Genomic DNA, 14,921 nt, shown 5'->3' on the forward strand with positions numbered 1-14,921 from the left:
TGCGGAAGGTGGCCCCGCGGTCGTATCTGGTGGAGGTCGAGGGGTCCCTCATCGTAACAGGGTGGATCTACGTGTGGCAGAGCTGCTGCCAGCGCTGGCCACAAGGTTGGGGGCAGAGGTGCCCGCGTCGCCCGGCAGTGGGGTCCTGGCACTGGGCGAGTGACATGAGGGGGAAGGATGCAGGTCCGTTCCTTGGAGTGCTGCCAGTGGGCGTCAGGGTGATCAGCAGGCGTCTGGCTCATCGGCATCTTCAGGCACGGCTGCTGTTTTTCCTCTTGCCTGCTCTCGCGATGGTCGACTGGTGCGGCCTCCAGACAGACGAAACCTTTGAGTTTATAAGAACTGTGACAGTGTTGGTGCTAACACTCCATGGTTATATTAAAAAAAAAATACATATACTGTACATATATATATATATATATATATATATATATATATATATATATATACAGAGAGAGAGAGAGAGAGAGAGAGAGAGAGAGAGTGCAAGCACAGAGGCATGTTGGGATTGCTTAATGCTTTCGGGGGTCAGGTTCACTGCTTGAGTTTAGGCAAATACTATTAAGGGGGTTACATACATTGACTGTGTATCTGTGTATCGGTTAACTGTGTTGACTTGAGTAACTACAAAGGAAGAGTTAAGTTACGTTCTGGTGTGATGGGGAATAGTAGAGTGTTAAGGTTTTACCATCGAGGATTGGGGTTACTTAAAGAAAGGTGAGATGTTAGATGAGAGCAGACAAGGTTAGAGGAGAGGAGACGAGGTTAGAGAGGAGAGGAGACGAGGTTAGAGAGGAGAGGAGACGAGGTTAGAGAGGAGACAAGGTTAGAGGAGAGGAGACAAGGTTAGAAGAGAGGAGACAAGGTTAGAGGAGACAAGGTAGGAGGAGAGGAGACGAGGTTAGAGAGGAGACGAGTTTAGAGAGGAGACATGTGAGTGTCCCAACATTAAGTGGCGTCTCTATTGCAGTGGCGTGAGAGGCTACGTAGCGGCTTCTGGCTTCTCAGGACTTGATCTACGTCCGCAGGTGACAGCATCAACCAGGCCGTGAGAGACGGGCAGGGGGTCTCACCCGGGTTTACCTCTGTCTTGTGGAGTGATGGGGATGAGGATGGTGATGAAGAAGGTGATGGGGATGGGGATGAAGAAGGTGATGAGGGAGGGGACGGTGATGAGGATGAGGACGGTGATGGGGAACATGATGAGGATGAGGACGGTGATGAGGATGAGGACGGTGACAGTGATGAGGATGGTGATGAAAGTGATGAGGATGAGGACGGTGATGAAGAAGGTGATGACGATGAGGATGAGGATGGTGATGAAGACGGTGATGAGGACGGTGACGATGATGAGGATGAGGTTGGTGATGAGGAAGGTGAAGAGGATGGTGATGAGGATGGTGATGAGGACGGTGATGAGGATGGTGATGAGGACGATGATGAGGATGGTGACGATGAGGATGGTGATGAGGATGAGGAAGGTGATGAGGATGAGGACGGTGATGAGGATGAGGTTGGTGATGAGTATGGTGACGATGATGTTGATGGTGATGAGGATGAGGAAGGTGATGAGGATGGTGATGAGGATGAGGACGGTGATGAGTACAGTGATGAGGATGAGGATGGTGATGAGGAAGGTGATGAGGATGAGGACGGTGATGAGGATGGTGATGATGATGAGGATGGTGACGATGATGAGGAAGGTGATGAGGATGAAGGAGCTCCTGGTCTGAGCTTCTCCTGGTAGTAACGTTAAGTGGAATGAATTCTGTCAGTCTTTATTTTTCTTCAACACGTTTCTATAATAACAGAAATAATAATCACATGGTTGAGAGCAGTGGTTCTCAAAGTTTTTCTGTCACTCCCCCCTTTGGAGGAAGAAAAATTCTCACCCCCCCACCCGAATTTTTTTTTGACAAAATAGGCCATGTTTAACTTTATTGACCTCTTAAAAATGACAAACATTCCTTTAATTTTTCAGAACTAGAAGAAATGAAATAAAATGTGTTTCATCCCTGTCAAATATCTCTCCATTTTAAAAACAGACCTGACAACAGTTGCTATGAAAGAGGTTTGAAGCGCGCTTTGGTTCCGCCGCGAAAAAAATACAGACATCCAAACATTAGTTCCCCCTCCCCTTTTCCCCCTGGTGACTCATGCCCCAGGCGTCCCGGGGGAGGGGGAACTAATGTTTGGACATCAGAATTTTTTTTTGCGGCGGAACCATAAAGAAAGCGAAAGGTGAGGGGGAACTAATGTTTGGACGTCGTGTGACTCGCGCCCCCCCGGGACGCCTCCGCGCCCCCCCAGGGGGGCTGGTTTATAGGAACAATTCAACTTAGAGGTGTTATCAGTGACGTAGTTGAGGAAACGCAGTCCTCATTAGTTGTGGGAAGTGTGTCTGTGTGTCTGTGTGTGTGTGTGTGTATGCAAACTAATGCAAAGAAAGATGCACATGAGCACACACAACTGATGTCCTTTTGTACTTCATTCTGAAAAGTGCTGAAGGGAACTCTAAACTTTGAGTATCTTGTATCTTGGTGTGACATCATCCTCCTCTGTGTGGAGGAGGGCAGTGACCTCTGTCACTGAGGTGATGACATCATCCAGCCAGTAGCTGCTCCCTCTGCCACGTTCTCCATCAGTGGGTTCAGGCCTCTGGGTCAGCCACTGGTCTGCAGTGGTAACTACGTGCATCAAGACTTTCAGAAATGAGTGGATGAGTTGATGACATCATCCACCGCAATGATGGATGTGTTCAGTCCTCTAGGCGTCTGTCTGTTCTTTCTTTGATCTATTGCTCTCAACTTTGCTCTTATGTCTAAATTTCACTTCGGCCGTTCGTTGAGCCTATTTTGATCTTCTAATGCCTCATAAAATGTGGCCTGTGGTCAAACCCAGTCGCTGAGCCCTGCAGTTAAGCATTCGAGGTTGAACCGTACAGGAAGGACACAGACACCGGCGCTCCCCGGACGCCGACGCGCCCCGGACCTATGGATACTATGGGGCCAGAATCCCCCCGGACCCCGACTCCCTCCCAGACACCGACTCCCCCCAGACGCTGGCTTCATTGCATTTTGCCGATGGACGCTCATGTTTTTCTGCTCAAGCAAGGATTGCGAAATATCACCAGCGTGTTTTCTGTTTTTGAGCTCCAACAGAAGGCACCGTGCCTTCAGGCTGTCGTCTCTACACGTCCGTCCGAGTTGACAGGACGTGTAGAGACACTTCCGGGGAGGTCTCCTCCTGCTGGAATGTCCACTGGGACTCAAGGATGAGGAGATTTTGATGGTTTAAAAGGTCAAAGGTCACCTCACAGCAAAATATCCACTGGGCTTCAAGGATGACCTCATGACTCGTTGGAGGTTCAAGGCCACTGTGAATGTCACACACAGTTACAATGAGGTCACTCTACTTTATCCCAAAAGCAGTACTTTCTGCAGGTTGTACTACCATGAGAGGTTTTAAATAGTAAACAAAACAGAATATCCATCACCCCCAGGGAAGGCAGAGAGAAGATAGTGTTATTGATGATATATCTGCTCTGCTTAGCTGTCACTGTCACTGACGACTTCCTGCACTTGAGTTAAAGTTAACGCCCGTCTCGTGTTAAATGAATATGGTAAAAGTCATGACTAATTCTCAGTGTTTGTGGCTGCAGGTGATCCCTTGCACAGGTAGACTTGTCATGTGACCCTTGTTTGAGTGGGGCTGAGAGAAGCTTCCTCCCTTGGCTGGTTGAGTCCTCGGGAACACAGAGCACAAAACTCTGGCAGAGCAGACGCACACACACAACTGAGGTTGAACTCACAACGACCCGCTTTTCAAGAGCAGAACCACCACCGTCTGAATCTGCTGGTCTCGGGTATAAAGCATTAAACACACGCATAAAAGCCACACGCACGCACATACATACACATATAATCTCACACACACACACACACACACACACACACACACACACACACACACACACACAAACGCTACAGAAAGGCCAATTAGCGCAGGGTGAAAACGCCGGGCTTATTTGAAGCAATGTTTCAATGACGACATTTAATTGGATGGTAAATCAACTCCTTATCTGTCTCTCCACAGCTTGGTGCGAGGAAAATGAGATGAAGGACAGAGAGGGAGGGAGAGAAAAAGAGAGGGAGTGGGGAGGATGGGTAACAGGAAGTAAGCAGCTGAAATAAATAAAAAGATGACAGCACATGTTTGTTTGTGTGTGTGTGTGTGTGTGTGTGTGTGTGTGTGTGTGTGTGTGTGTGTGTGTGTGTGTGTGTGTGTGTGTGTGTGTGTGAGAGAGAGAGAGATGCTTCTACATCAGGAAAACTTTAATCAGGAGAATAAGAACTGGGAGAGGATGTTGATGTGACCGATGGAACCACCAGGGTTCTAAAAGAGGGTTCTAAGAGGTTCACCTCCATGGAATGTTTTTGATGTTCTTTCTTTGTGTGTTTTTTCCTTTTTTCCTGTTTTTCTTTCTTTTGATTTATCAATATATTTGTTTTATTCTCCAAAATAGACGTGAGACAAACCCTGACAAAGGAGGACCCTTTTATCGCGACACAGTTCCAGGATCAATTCTGATTCAAATGTTGCTCAAATCTGATGACATGAATCCTGCTGTGAACGCATCGCATCAGCAGGTGATGAGTGACGTGTAAACCCTCTCCTTTAGCCACTTGTGAGCAACCGCCATTTGTAAGAGACACCGTTTGACATTCAGTTCTGAGATATTTACTGACCTACTTTATTTTGTAAAACTCGTGGAGTTGTGGAGCTGACGTGAGTACTTTAACTGATGCCACGTCACTGGAGAGCTCAACATGGCAGCCGTCGCTCCAGGCGACAGGACTCATTACTGCGGTCGACACCACATTTAACTTTCAAATATTGGCGGCAATTTAAGGAATGAGGATAAAGATTCTTGTATAATGGAAACCAGTAAGTTACTCGTCTTGTGAGACTGGCCTTGATGCAAAACTTTTTTTTTAATCAGTTTACTCCATTAATTTATTAAATAGGCCAGCCCGGTGCAGCAGTGGTCCTCACTGTGGCCCCCATCAAGAAGGTTGTGGGTGGAGCCCCGGCTGCAGCACGGGGTCTTTCTGTGTGAGTCTCCATGTTCTCCCTGTTCCTGCTGGGTTCTCTCTGGTACTCCAGCTTCCTCCACAGTCCAAAGACATCAAGAGGGACCAGGTTAATCCAGACTCTAAATTGACCATAGGCGTGGCTGGGAGAGCCAATGGTTGTCTGTCTCTATGTGTTGGCCCTGCCATGGACTGGTGACCTGTCCAGGGGGAAGGCTGCTGGGATAGGCTCCACCCCCACCACCCTCAACAGGAGAAGAGGGAGAAGATGGAGGGATGGATGGATGGAAGGATGGATGATGGATGGATGGATGATGGATGGATGGGTGGGTGATGGATGGAGGGGTGGATGATGGATGATGGAGGGATGATGGATGGATGATGGATGGAGGGGTGGATGATGGATGGAGGGGTGGATGGAGGGGTGGATGATGGATGGAGGGGTGGATGATGGATGATAGATGGATGGATGATGGAGGGATAATGGATGGAGGGGTGGATGATAGATGGATGATAGATGGATGATGGAGGGATGGATGATTGATGGATGGAGTGGTGGATGATAGATGGATGATGGAGGGATGATGGATGGAGGGGTGGATGATGGATGATAGATGGATGATGGATGGAGGGATGATGGATGATAGATGGATGATGGAGGGATGGATGATGGAGGGATGGATGATGGATGATGGATGGATGGATGATGGAGGGATGGATGGATGGATGGCTGGATGGATTATGGATGGGTGGATGGCTTAAATACTCAACTACTACAAGAATGGCTGCCTGCAGCCCCACAGTACACACAACAACTTCACATTTGAGTTGAGGTCATTAAGAATACTTCATCTGCATCGCTCTCTCTCTCTCTCTCTCTCTCTCTCTCTCTCTCTCTCTCTCTCTCTCACACACACACACACACACACACACACACACACACTCACACACGCGTGCGGAGGTTTCCTCTGAGGGCAGGGCTTGTGATCTATCCAGCATGCTGGTAATCCCAGGGATGGCGGTCACTGCTGCTCTGTAAACAGCTGAAATATGGATGATAAAAGCAGAGATGAAACTGAATAAACAAGAAGCCTGTGGACAAAAAACTCCTTGAAGATTTTCCAAACCCTGTCGGACCTCGCTCTTCAAAACCTCTCCTCACCAAGCAGATGATTGACGTTGTTCATTTGGAATTCATCATGACAGCACAGCAACACGTTTGCAGGGCACTGTGACCTGAAGCAGAGTTCTAGCAGCGAGTCTGAGTCGCCGCCGCGCCGCCGCTGAGACGATATCCCGCCACACTCATTTGGAAATTCACGAGAAATTGGAGAGGACGAGTGAAGAGCTCTCGGAAGACCGAACAGGAGAGCGTGTTTACATTCATCAGGCTCCAGATTTCTCTGTTGACTTCGTCTTTGAATCTTCCAGTTTTGTTTTTACTCTTTATCCCTTTTTCATTTCCCTCTTTCGTCTTGTCACTCCACCCATCTCCAAGTCAAATTTGACTGTCTCTCCCTGTTATTGATGGGAATATCAAATATCCTCCTAGGCTTTACACACACACACACACACACACACACACTCTTTTTTAAACCCATCAGTATAATTTCCTCTTGATGAGTTTTAATTTCAGTCCAGGAGAACGAGGGGATGCAGACAAACATCAACACTTCTCTGTAAGAAGAAAGTCACAGGTCACAAACACGACGCTGCGTTCTTGTGATGACACGCGAGCCCACGGCGTCCAGCGTTATCAGTGTTACTGTTAGTATTATCAGTGTTACTGTTAGTATTATCAGTATTACTGTTAATACTGTTAATATTAACAGTATTATAGTTAATACTGTTAATACTAACAGTATTAACAGTATTACTGTTAATACTGTTAATACTAACAGTATTAACAGTATTAACAGTAATACTGATAATACTAACAGTAATACTGATAATACTAACAGTATTAACAGTATTACTGTTAATACTGTTAATACTAACAGTATTAACAGTATTAACAGTAATACTGATAATACTAACAGTAATACTGATAATACTAACAGTATTAACAGTATTACTGTTAATACTGTTAATACTAACAGTATTAACAGTATTAACAGTAATACTGATAATACTAACAGTAATACTGATAATACTAACAGTAATACTGATAATACTAACAGTAATAATAGTAATAGCTGGCTTAAATGAAACTTTGCCAAAAAAATGGAAAATGTTTTTACCTGTCCATCAAATGTGACTTTGCATTCATAAAATCTTACATGTTTGTAAATCCACATGTACCTGTGAGACAGAGTATGTCTGGCTTTGACCTGGCACTGTGTGAGTGTGTGTGTGTGTGTGTGTGTGTGTGTGTGTGTGTGTGTGTGTGTGTGTGTGTGTGTGTGTGTGTGTGTCTGAGCTGAGCAGCTCTTTCACAGAGAAAGGATTTCTGCTTGGGCTCTCTCTCGCTCTCTCTCTCCCTCGTTCTCTCTCCCTCTCTCTCTCTGTCTCTCCCTCTGTCTCTCCCTCTGTCTCTCTCTCTCTCTCTCTCTGTCACTCTCTCCCTCTGTCTCCCTCTCCCTCTGTCTCTCTCTCTCTGTCACTCTCTCCCTCTGTCTCCCTCTCCCTCTGTCTCTCTCTCTCTCTCCCTCTATCTCCCTCTCTCCCTCTTGTTTATGTCATCTATTTTCCTTCCTTAGAGACATCCTCTTTGGCTTTCACTCATCTTACATTTGTTCTTTATATTCTGTCCATCCAACAACACACACATGCACACTCCAGACGTCCATCCAACTCCGTCCCTGTCGAGCCTCGCTCTCCCTTCTCAGGGACTGCGTGGTGGGATGTTTATGATCAGGCCTCCAGGAGGCCGCCTGGTCTGGAGGTCAGCTCGGTATAAACAAAGCAGCAGCCCCTGGTCGCGTCAGTAACACGCTCCAGTGAAGGCAGCACAAGCGTGACAGACAGCCATGTGAGCCGAGGAGCGACGGATGAACAGATAGATGGAGACAGAAATAGACAGACCCAAATAGATGAGTGTTTCCATTTGGGTCCGTCAGCTGTGTTTTACTCTGAAGTCTCATTTCGGAGTTCTCCCTTGCATCCCTCACGCCAGTGTGGAGGGAAGCACTTCAGAGGATTTTGGAACATGATGCAGGAAGTGGGACAAAATACTGCAATACTTTTGTCCAGTTCCTTCCGTTTACTTTTCTTACATATTTCTTGCTAAGTTGCACCACGAGCAGGCCTCAGTGGGCTTGACTGTTTCTTTTTTGCCTAAATCAACTCCTAACGATATGTTTTTCTCCAGTGTTTCTGTTTTCTGAAAAACTTGAAAAACTGACGTGGGTGATCATTTTAAGAAGGCGACAGAATGCTTTGCATGTTGTCTGTTTTTTAATTGGAACGTCACAACTAAGACCCGCTGAAGATGCTCCGATAAGACACTGCGACCGGCGCTATGATCGCCAGACGGCAGGGACAGGTGGGCGGGTCCGGAGCTGCTCTCCACCCATGGAGGACGGCACACTTCGTTACCCTCATACAAGCGAGGGGTTCTTTCATTTGCTGTCAAAAAGTCATTCTTTCTTTGCTAATATCAGACGTGGTTGCTCTTTGTATGGGCTTCCTGGCATGTAGGATTCAAAACTGTGAGGCTGTGCATGTTAGCATGCAGGCTAAAGCCCCATGCTAACATGGCTGCATCTGATGAGAGGGTGCAACTCCAGCTTTGATGTTTGACCGACCTTCACCAGAGGGTTTTGTGCCGAAACACGGTGACTTTGTAGGAGCTGAAAGGTGTTTGAGTGCTTTTTGTGTCTCGTTTACAGCATCATGTGTTACAGCTCTTTGGCAGGAATTTGTGGTGGTGGAAAACAGGACCCAAGTGCCAGTGGCGTTCAAAAGAAAAAATGATACTTTCATCTTCAGAAAGGCAAAGTAACAACACGAGTGGTTCAAAGTATGAACGGACGAAAACAAAGTATCGGATCAAAAAGTTCAAAGGGCCAAAGTCCTGGACTTGGACCTGGAATCAAAGTCCTCAAAAAACCAAGTTCTACTGACCTTTATTAACTCAATTTACAAAAACAAGGAGGAAGAGGAAGAGGAACAGGTGGGTGATCTAGAGGAGGACTGTGGCAACAGAAACACTGACAAACATTGGTGTGTCCCAAAGCTCATACTTCCATACTGCATACTGAAAATTCTCTACTAGAGTACACTCATCATACTGTGTACTCAATCCTGCAGTGCTGTCCCAAAGCGCATAACGCCGCGTGGCGCACTCACTGGAGATTACGACACCATGTCTTCTTCTACGCCGATTTGTGACCGGCTAGCACCGCATCAGCATCAGCTACTTACCGCCACCCTTCGCTGGCGCTTGTGTGTTGATTGTTGAAGCAGAAAAACAGCAAAATGAACGGTCATTGCGCATTGTTACGTCACAATCGGCGCCGGCAACGCGACGTCCTCCTTCTATTGGCTGAAGGTCAACGGTATGTGGCGTTTAATTGTGGGATCTATTTAGTAAAACATGTCGGTGACAAGTCGTTTTTTTTCCTCAAACCCGTGTCCACACAGAATTTCAAACTTGTCCCCGTTATTTAATGTAAGACGACTGTACAAGTCAGTGTGGACCGACTCTCACCGCAGCTGCCTGCCGCCATTTTTAATCAATGAAAGAGTGCGGCGAGGGACCACAGTCGCACACTCAGAATCTTGACCGATTGGAGTACGTCATCCGGGTACTTTTACATACCCAGTTTTCGCTTGCTGTCCATACTTTTTTCCATTTTGAGTTGAGTACACTCCAAATTTGAAGTATGGAAGTATGTGATTTGGGACACACCGAATGATCCGATGCCAGACAAGGGAGACGCAGAGGTTAAATACACAGGAGGAAACGAGACAACACAGGAAGACAGGACACAACTACCAAAATAAAACAGGAACAAGACAAGGATCGTAGCACTTTTCCCTGAACCCCCAAGCCTTGATTGACGTATCAGAAAACATTATTTCCACCAGCCAATTTCATTTTGAGAGGCTTATTGATGTGAAAGCACCATTACTGCAGTGATAGTCTTTAGCTGCTCCCAGGGACTCACGTCTCCTCCACAGCATTCAAACGGAGAAAATAAAACAATTCCAAAGGGCAACAGATGTGCTCACAAAGAGCTCCATTCAAAAAACATCTGAATTGCACGTGACGTTTCAAGCTCTTACGCAGACTGCAGAGGCTCGGTGATGACAACTGTTGCCTCACAGCAGGAAGGTCCCAGGTTCTCTTTGTGTGGAGTTCGCAGGTTCTCCCGGGTGCGCGTGGGTTCATCTCGGTGCTCCGGTGTACCCCACCATCAGAGAAATGTATGCTAGGTTCCCTCACTCTTTTTCCTCCTCCCTCTTAGCATCTGCATCCTGTTTCTGATGCAGCACCCATTCCTCTGGGCTGCTGGATGTGTGTGTCACTGGTGTCTTCTGACATGAAACCATTCCAGTGGGAGTGCAGTTGTTTGAAAGTTGTGCTTGAAAAATAATGAGAACATTTTTCCAGTAATGTCCATTTATTGTGCATAAATCAAGAGATACAATTTAATGAATATTAAACTCTGTAGGAAGTTGTCCTGAATTTCAGATTCAGGAGGCATTGCCTGCATAGCGGCATGAAGACAAGTCACGGTCCAACCAGCTGCTGTCAACTGGCCATGCAGATGCTTTTCAGACATGTCAGACATGTTGTGGTCCACTGTCTCACGCTCTTGAATGGTGGAAGCAGAGCCACAAGCTCCTCCCAACCTCAGTGCCTTTTCATGTCATTTCTCCAAGTGGCAAACGGCGTCTGAACACCTGAAGTCAGCACACTGTCAATGTAATCAGAACCTCCCTCCTAGTAGAGCAGGTCTAGAACCTCCCTCCTAGTAGAGCAGGTCTAGAACCTCCCTCCTAGTAGAGCAGGTGTAGAACCGCCCTCCTAGTAGAGCAGGTGTAGAACCTCCCTCCTAGTAGAGCAGGTGAAGAACCTCCCTCCTAGTAGAGCAGGTGTAGAACCTCCCTCCTAGTAGAGCAGGTGTAGAACCTCCCTCCTAGTAGAGCAGGTGTAGAACCTCTCTCCTAGTAAAGCAGGTGTGGAACCTCCTTCCTAGTAGAGCAGGTCTAGAACCTCCCTCCTAGTAGAGCAGGTCTAGAACCTCCCTCCGAGTACAGCTGGTCTAGAACCTCCCTCCTAGTAGAGCAGGTCTAGAACCTCCCTCCTTGTAGAGCAGGTCTAGAACCTCCCTCCTTCTATGAACCAGCACATCTGAGACGGCAGAGATGAAATCCTTCCTTTACCAGCAGGAAGGTGGAGCAGATCCAGGATCAGTGGGGTTGGACGTCTGCTTTGACCTGCTAGAGGGAGAGAGAGACGGAAGACAGGACAGAGACAAAGATGGAGAAGGGACAGAAAAGAGAAGGACAGAGAGAGAGGAGGGAGGGAGAATGACAGACAAACCTGGATGTGAACAAGACTGAGGGAGAGAGTTAACAGCCTCAATTAAAAACATCTACCAGCTACTGAAGCATCAACTTAGTGGTAGGAGGTGTCTGTGGTAGTACTACTAGTACCAGTGCTACTAGTGGTAGTACTATGAGTACCAGTACTACTAGTGGTAGTACTACTAATACTAGTGCTACTGGTGGTAGGAGATGTCAGCCTGAGTTCCCTGCAGGTCTGCAGCCTCCTCCAGCAGCAGCATCAGTTGGGGATCTGGGAGGTGTATTTGTACTCCAAGTGGAAATTCTACGAGTACCGGTACTACTAGTGGTAGTGCAGCTAGTATCAGTACTACTAGTGGTAGGAGGTGTAGGCCTGAGACTCTGCAGGTCTGCAGGTTCATAGCATGCAGGTATGAGACATGAATGAGGGCAGAGGGAGAGAGAGAAGCCCGGTGCATCATGGCAGTTTTTTTCTGAATTTATTAATCAGAAAATAGGGGTCAGCCATGTTTTTATGTCATTTAGACCGGTCTCAGGTTTAGTCAGCTGATTCATGGAGTCTTTTCTTCTAATTTGACCTTATGGAGGCAGATACAGGTTTTGGGGTAGTGGTCCAAGCACAGACCCTTGTGGAACACCATAACTGACTGTAGTGGTCTCAGAGGAACCATCATTAACTGGTACCAACTGAGATGACCTAGTAAATATGACCTGAACCAGTTTAGTGTGGTTCCTTTAATACCAGTGACAGGTTCCAGTCTCTGTAGAAGGATATGGTGGTCAATGGTATCAAAGCTGCACTGAGATCTAATCAGACCAGCACAGAGACCAGTCCCTCATCTGGTACCAGTAGGAGGTCACTGGTACCTTTGACTAGTTCTGTTTCTGTGCTAGGATGAACCTGGACCCTGACTGAATCCTCCAATCAGCTGTTGCTGTGGAGAAGTCACAGAGCTGTTTAGCAACTGCTTTCTCCAGAACCTTGGAGAGAAAAGGAAGATGTGATGTTGGTCTGTAGTTGGTAGAACTTCTGGATCCAGGCTTGTTTTTGAGGAGGGTTTAATTCCTGCTACTTTAAAGGACTGAGGGATGGAACCAGATACCAGCGCCACATTGATCATATCTAAGAGGGAGGGTCTAACGAGGGGAGAAAGTCTTGGAGCAGCTTAGTTGGGATGGGGTCTAGGAGACAGGTGGAGGTTTAGAGGAGGACATTGTCAAAGGAAGTTAAAAGTATCAGAATTTGATCCACTCGCCCTGACGAGTTTGGAATGTCTGTAGCAGTGAGTTGTAATATCAAACATGCTGTCATGGAGTGTGTGGTCAAAAATTGAAAACCACAGAAGCCTGAACGTTTGTTGGCGTGTCCTCACGAGTCCCCAGGGACCAGTTTCCATCTGGTTCACTGACTGTCCACCTGATCTGTACCAGGTAGAAACTCACATCTAGAAAACTCATCAGAATCTCTTGTATTGTTGTCGTCTCACCAGTCTGTGATTGAAGGCTGAGGGTGATGTCATCTTCCTGGTTACAGACTTTTTCCTCTCTTCATGTCGGTGCTGTTCGTAATGGTGTGTGACAGAGGTCACGCTGCTGTCGCGTCTGACAGAAGTCTGCCTGGGATTTGCTCTCAGGGTCTTCCAGCCTTCCTCTCCTCCAGCTGTATCCTTCTTTATTGAACCCGTTTGTTGGACTGATCCCAGGCCAGCTCTGGCCCGGCACACGGCAGCATTCTGATCTCAAAGAGATAGTTTGGCTGTGGATATTGACTCTTGTGTCCTGTAGGCTTTAGTTAACAAACTCCAGCAGCTGCAATGATGGTTTGTTTGGAACAAATAGAAGCGCCAACTCAGTTGCAGAGCAACAATCTGCTCTCTGGCTGAACTGACAAAGAGCTGCCTGCCGCTCCACACACTCATTGATTTGACTGGTGTTTAAAATGTTTTATTTATGGGTGAGTTTTTATTGATTTGTTTGTAGTGTTGTTCTATGGCATCGAGCCAACTGCTTTATTCCACATCTCTCCAAATGCTGTAATTTCCCATCATTCCAAACTTTGTTCATACATGTGCCTTCAGACAAGCTGCTGAACCCAGGCAGGCCAGTTCAGGCTCAGGATGACCTGGAGGGTCTTCGGAGTGAAGCGGCCGAGTGGCCAGACCTCACCATTGTTGCGTTTGTGTTCTAACCAGTGTGTGTGTGTGTATACGTCTCAGAAAAATATTCAGTGTTTCTGACTGGACTGCATCATGCAAGGCAACCCAGAGGCACAGACGGCTTGACCACCTGCCACTTGAACACCCGTTTCATGGATGACCCTTCAGCCCTGAGATGGTTATCCAGACGCCATTCAAATATCAAAATGTTCAGCTCCTGAAGCATAATTGTTAGGGTATTGTTCTGATGTAACTTTTATACTTTCAACTGCCAGTTGTTGGTGTTCAAACAGAGTGAAGAACGTTGTCCAGCAGTTGTTGTTGTTGTTGTTGTAGATGAAATTACTTTAAAACTGAAGATGTGTGCGGACGGGAAGCTCAGGGTAGAGGGCGACGCAGCGAGCAGCCGGCTGTGCCTCAGTGTGGTGATTCTCTGACCTGAGTGTGCCTGTAACACATCAGTGCTGTAAAAGTCAAACGTCTGTGTGTCTTCTTTGTTTTCTCCAGGTCAGCCTTGCCAATGACTCCAGCTGCGTGGAAGAGATCTTGCGGGTATGTTTTTGATAGAAATACACACACACACACACACACACACACACACACACACACACACACACAGAGTAACCACTGATGATCAGCTGTTTTCTGTTTGCTCTCAAAGACCTTCATCTGTCTGGGGAGGAAGGAGCGACACAAAAGGAGAAACAAAGGGAGGGAGATCTGTTAGCTCACGTCAATGATTCAACAAATTTTTGCTTTTGAGGGTTGACATCATGCAGAAATCTTTTCCACAGTTTTCTCTTCTTTACCCTCCTCTCACATCTTTCTCTTTCTGTCCTCTTTTTCCATCTGCATGTCATCAAAATTACATCAAGCAACACATTTTTTCCATAACACCCCCCTTTCCTATCCTGTCCTTTGGTCGTGGCGCTGTGTTTCTTCAAAGTGAGGTCACAGCAGAGACGTTTTCCCGCTCGTCCCTTCACCAGCCCGGAGACGGGCTGCCGCTCTCAGGACCAGGACCTTGTCCGACTGCTTCATGTCAACTTCTCTCTCCTGCCTCACTCTTGCTTTCTTCACTGCAATTGTCTTTATCTGCTCTGCCTCTTTTTCGTCGTATCGCTCTTCTCTCTCTCCGCCTGTTCATCCCTCTCTTCCCTCACCTCTCCCTTTCACAAATCAATATGCTGGTCAA

At 46.9% G+C, this 14,921-nt stretch overlaps 1 protein-coding gene across 3 annotated transcripts in view; it reads left to right on the forward strand.

The window, feature by feature from the left end:
* Positions 1 to 14,921, forward strand: part of aff2 (AF4/FMR2 family, member 2) — a 137,525-nt gene that overhangs the window by 53,026 nt on the left and 69,578 nt on the right. For all 3 annotated transcript variants that reach the window (XM_086222848.1, XM_086222850.1, XM_086222849.1), the window contains exon 5: positions 14,234 to 14,278. In XM_086222848.1, coding sequence (XP_086078974.1) covers positions 14,234 to 14,278 — 45 coding nt within the window. The remainder of the gene's footprint in view (positions 1 to 14,233; positions 14,279 to 14,921) is intronic.

Source organism: Aulostomus chinensis, chromosome 13, assembly GCF_037954235.1.
Source record: "Aulostomus chinensis isolate RoL2024-O1b breed Wild chromosome 13, RoL_Achi_v1.0, whole genome shotgun sequence".
In the NCBI taxonomy this organism is placed as follows: Eukaryota; Metazoa; Chordata; class Actinopteri; order Syngnathiformes; family Aulostomidae; genus Aulostomus; species Aulostomus chinensis.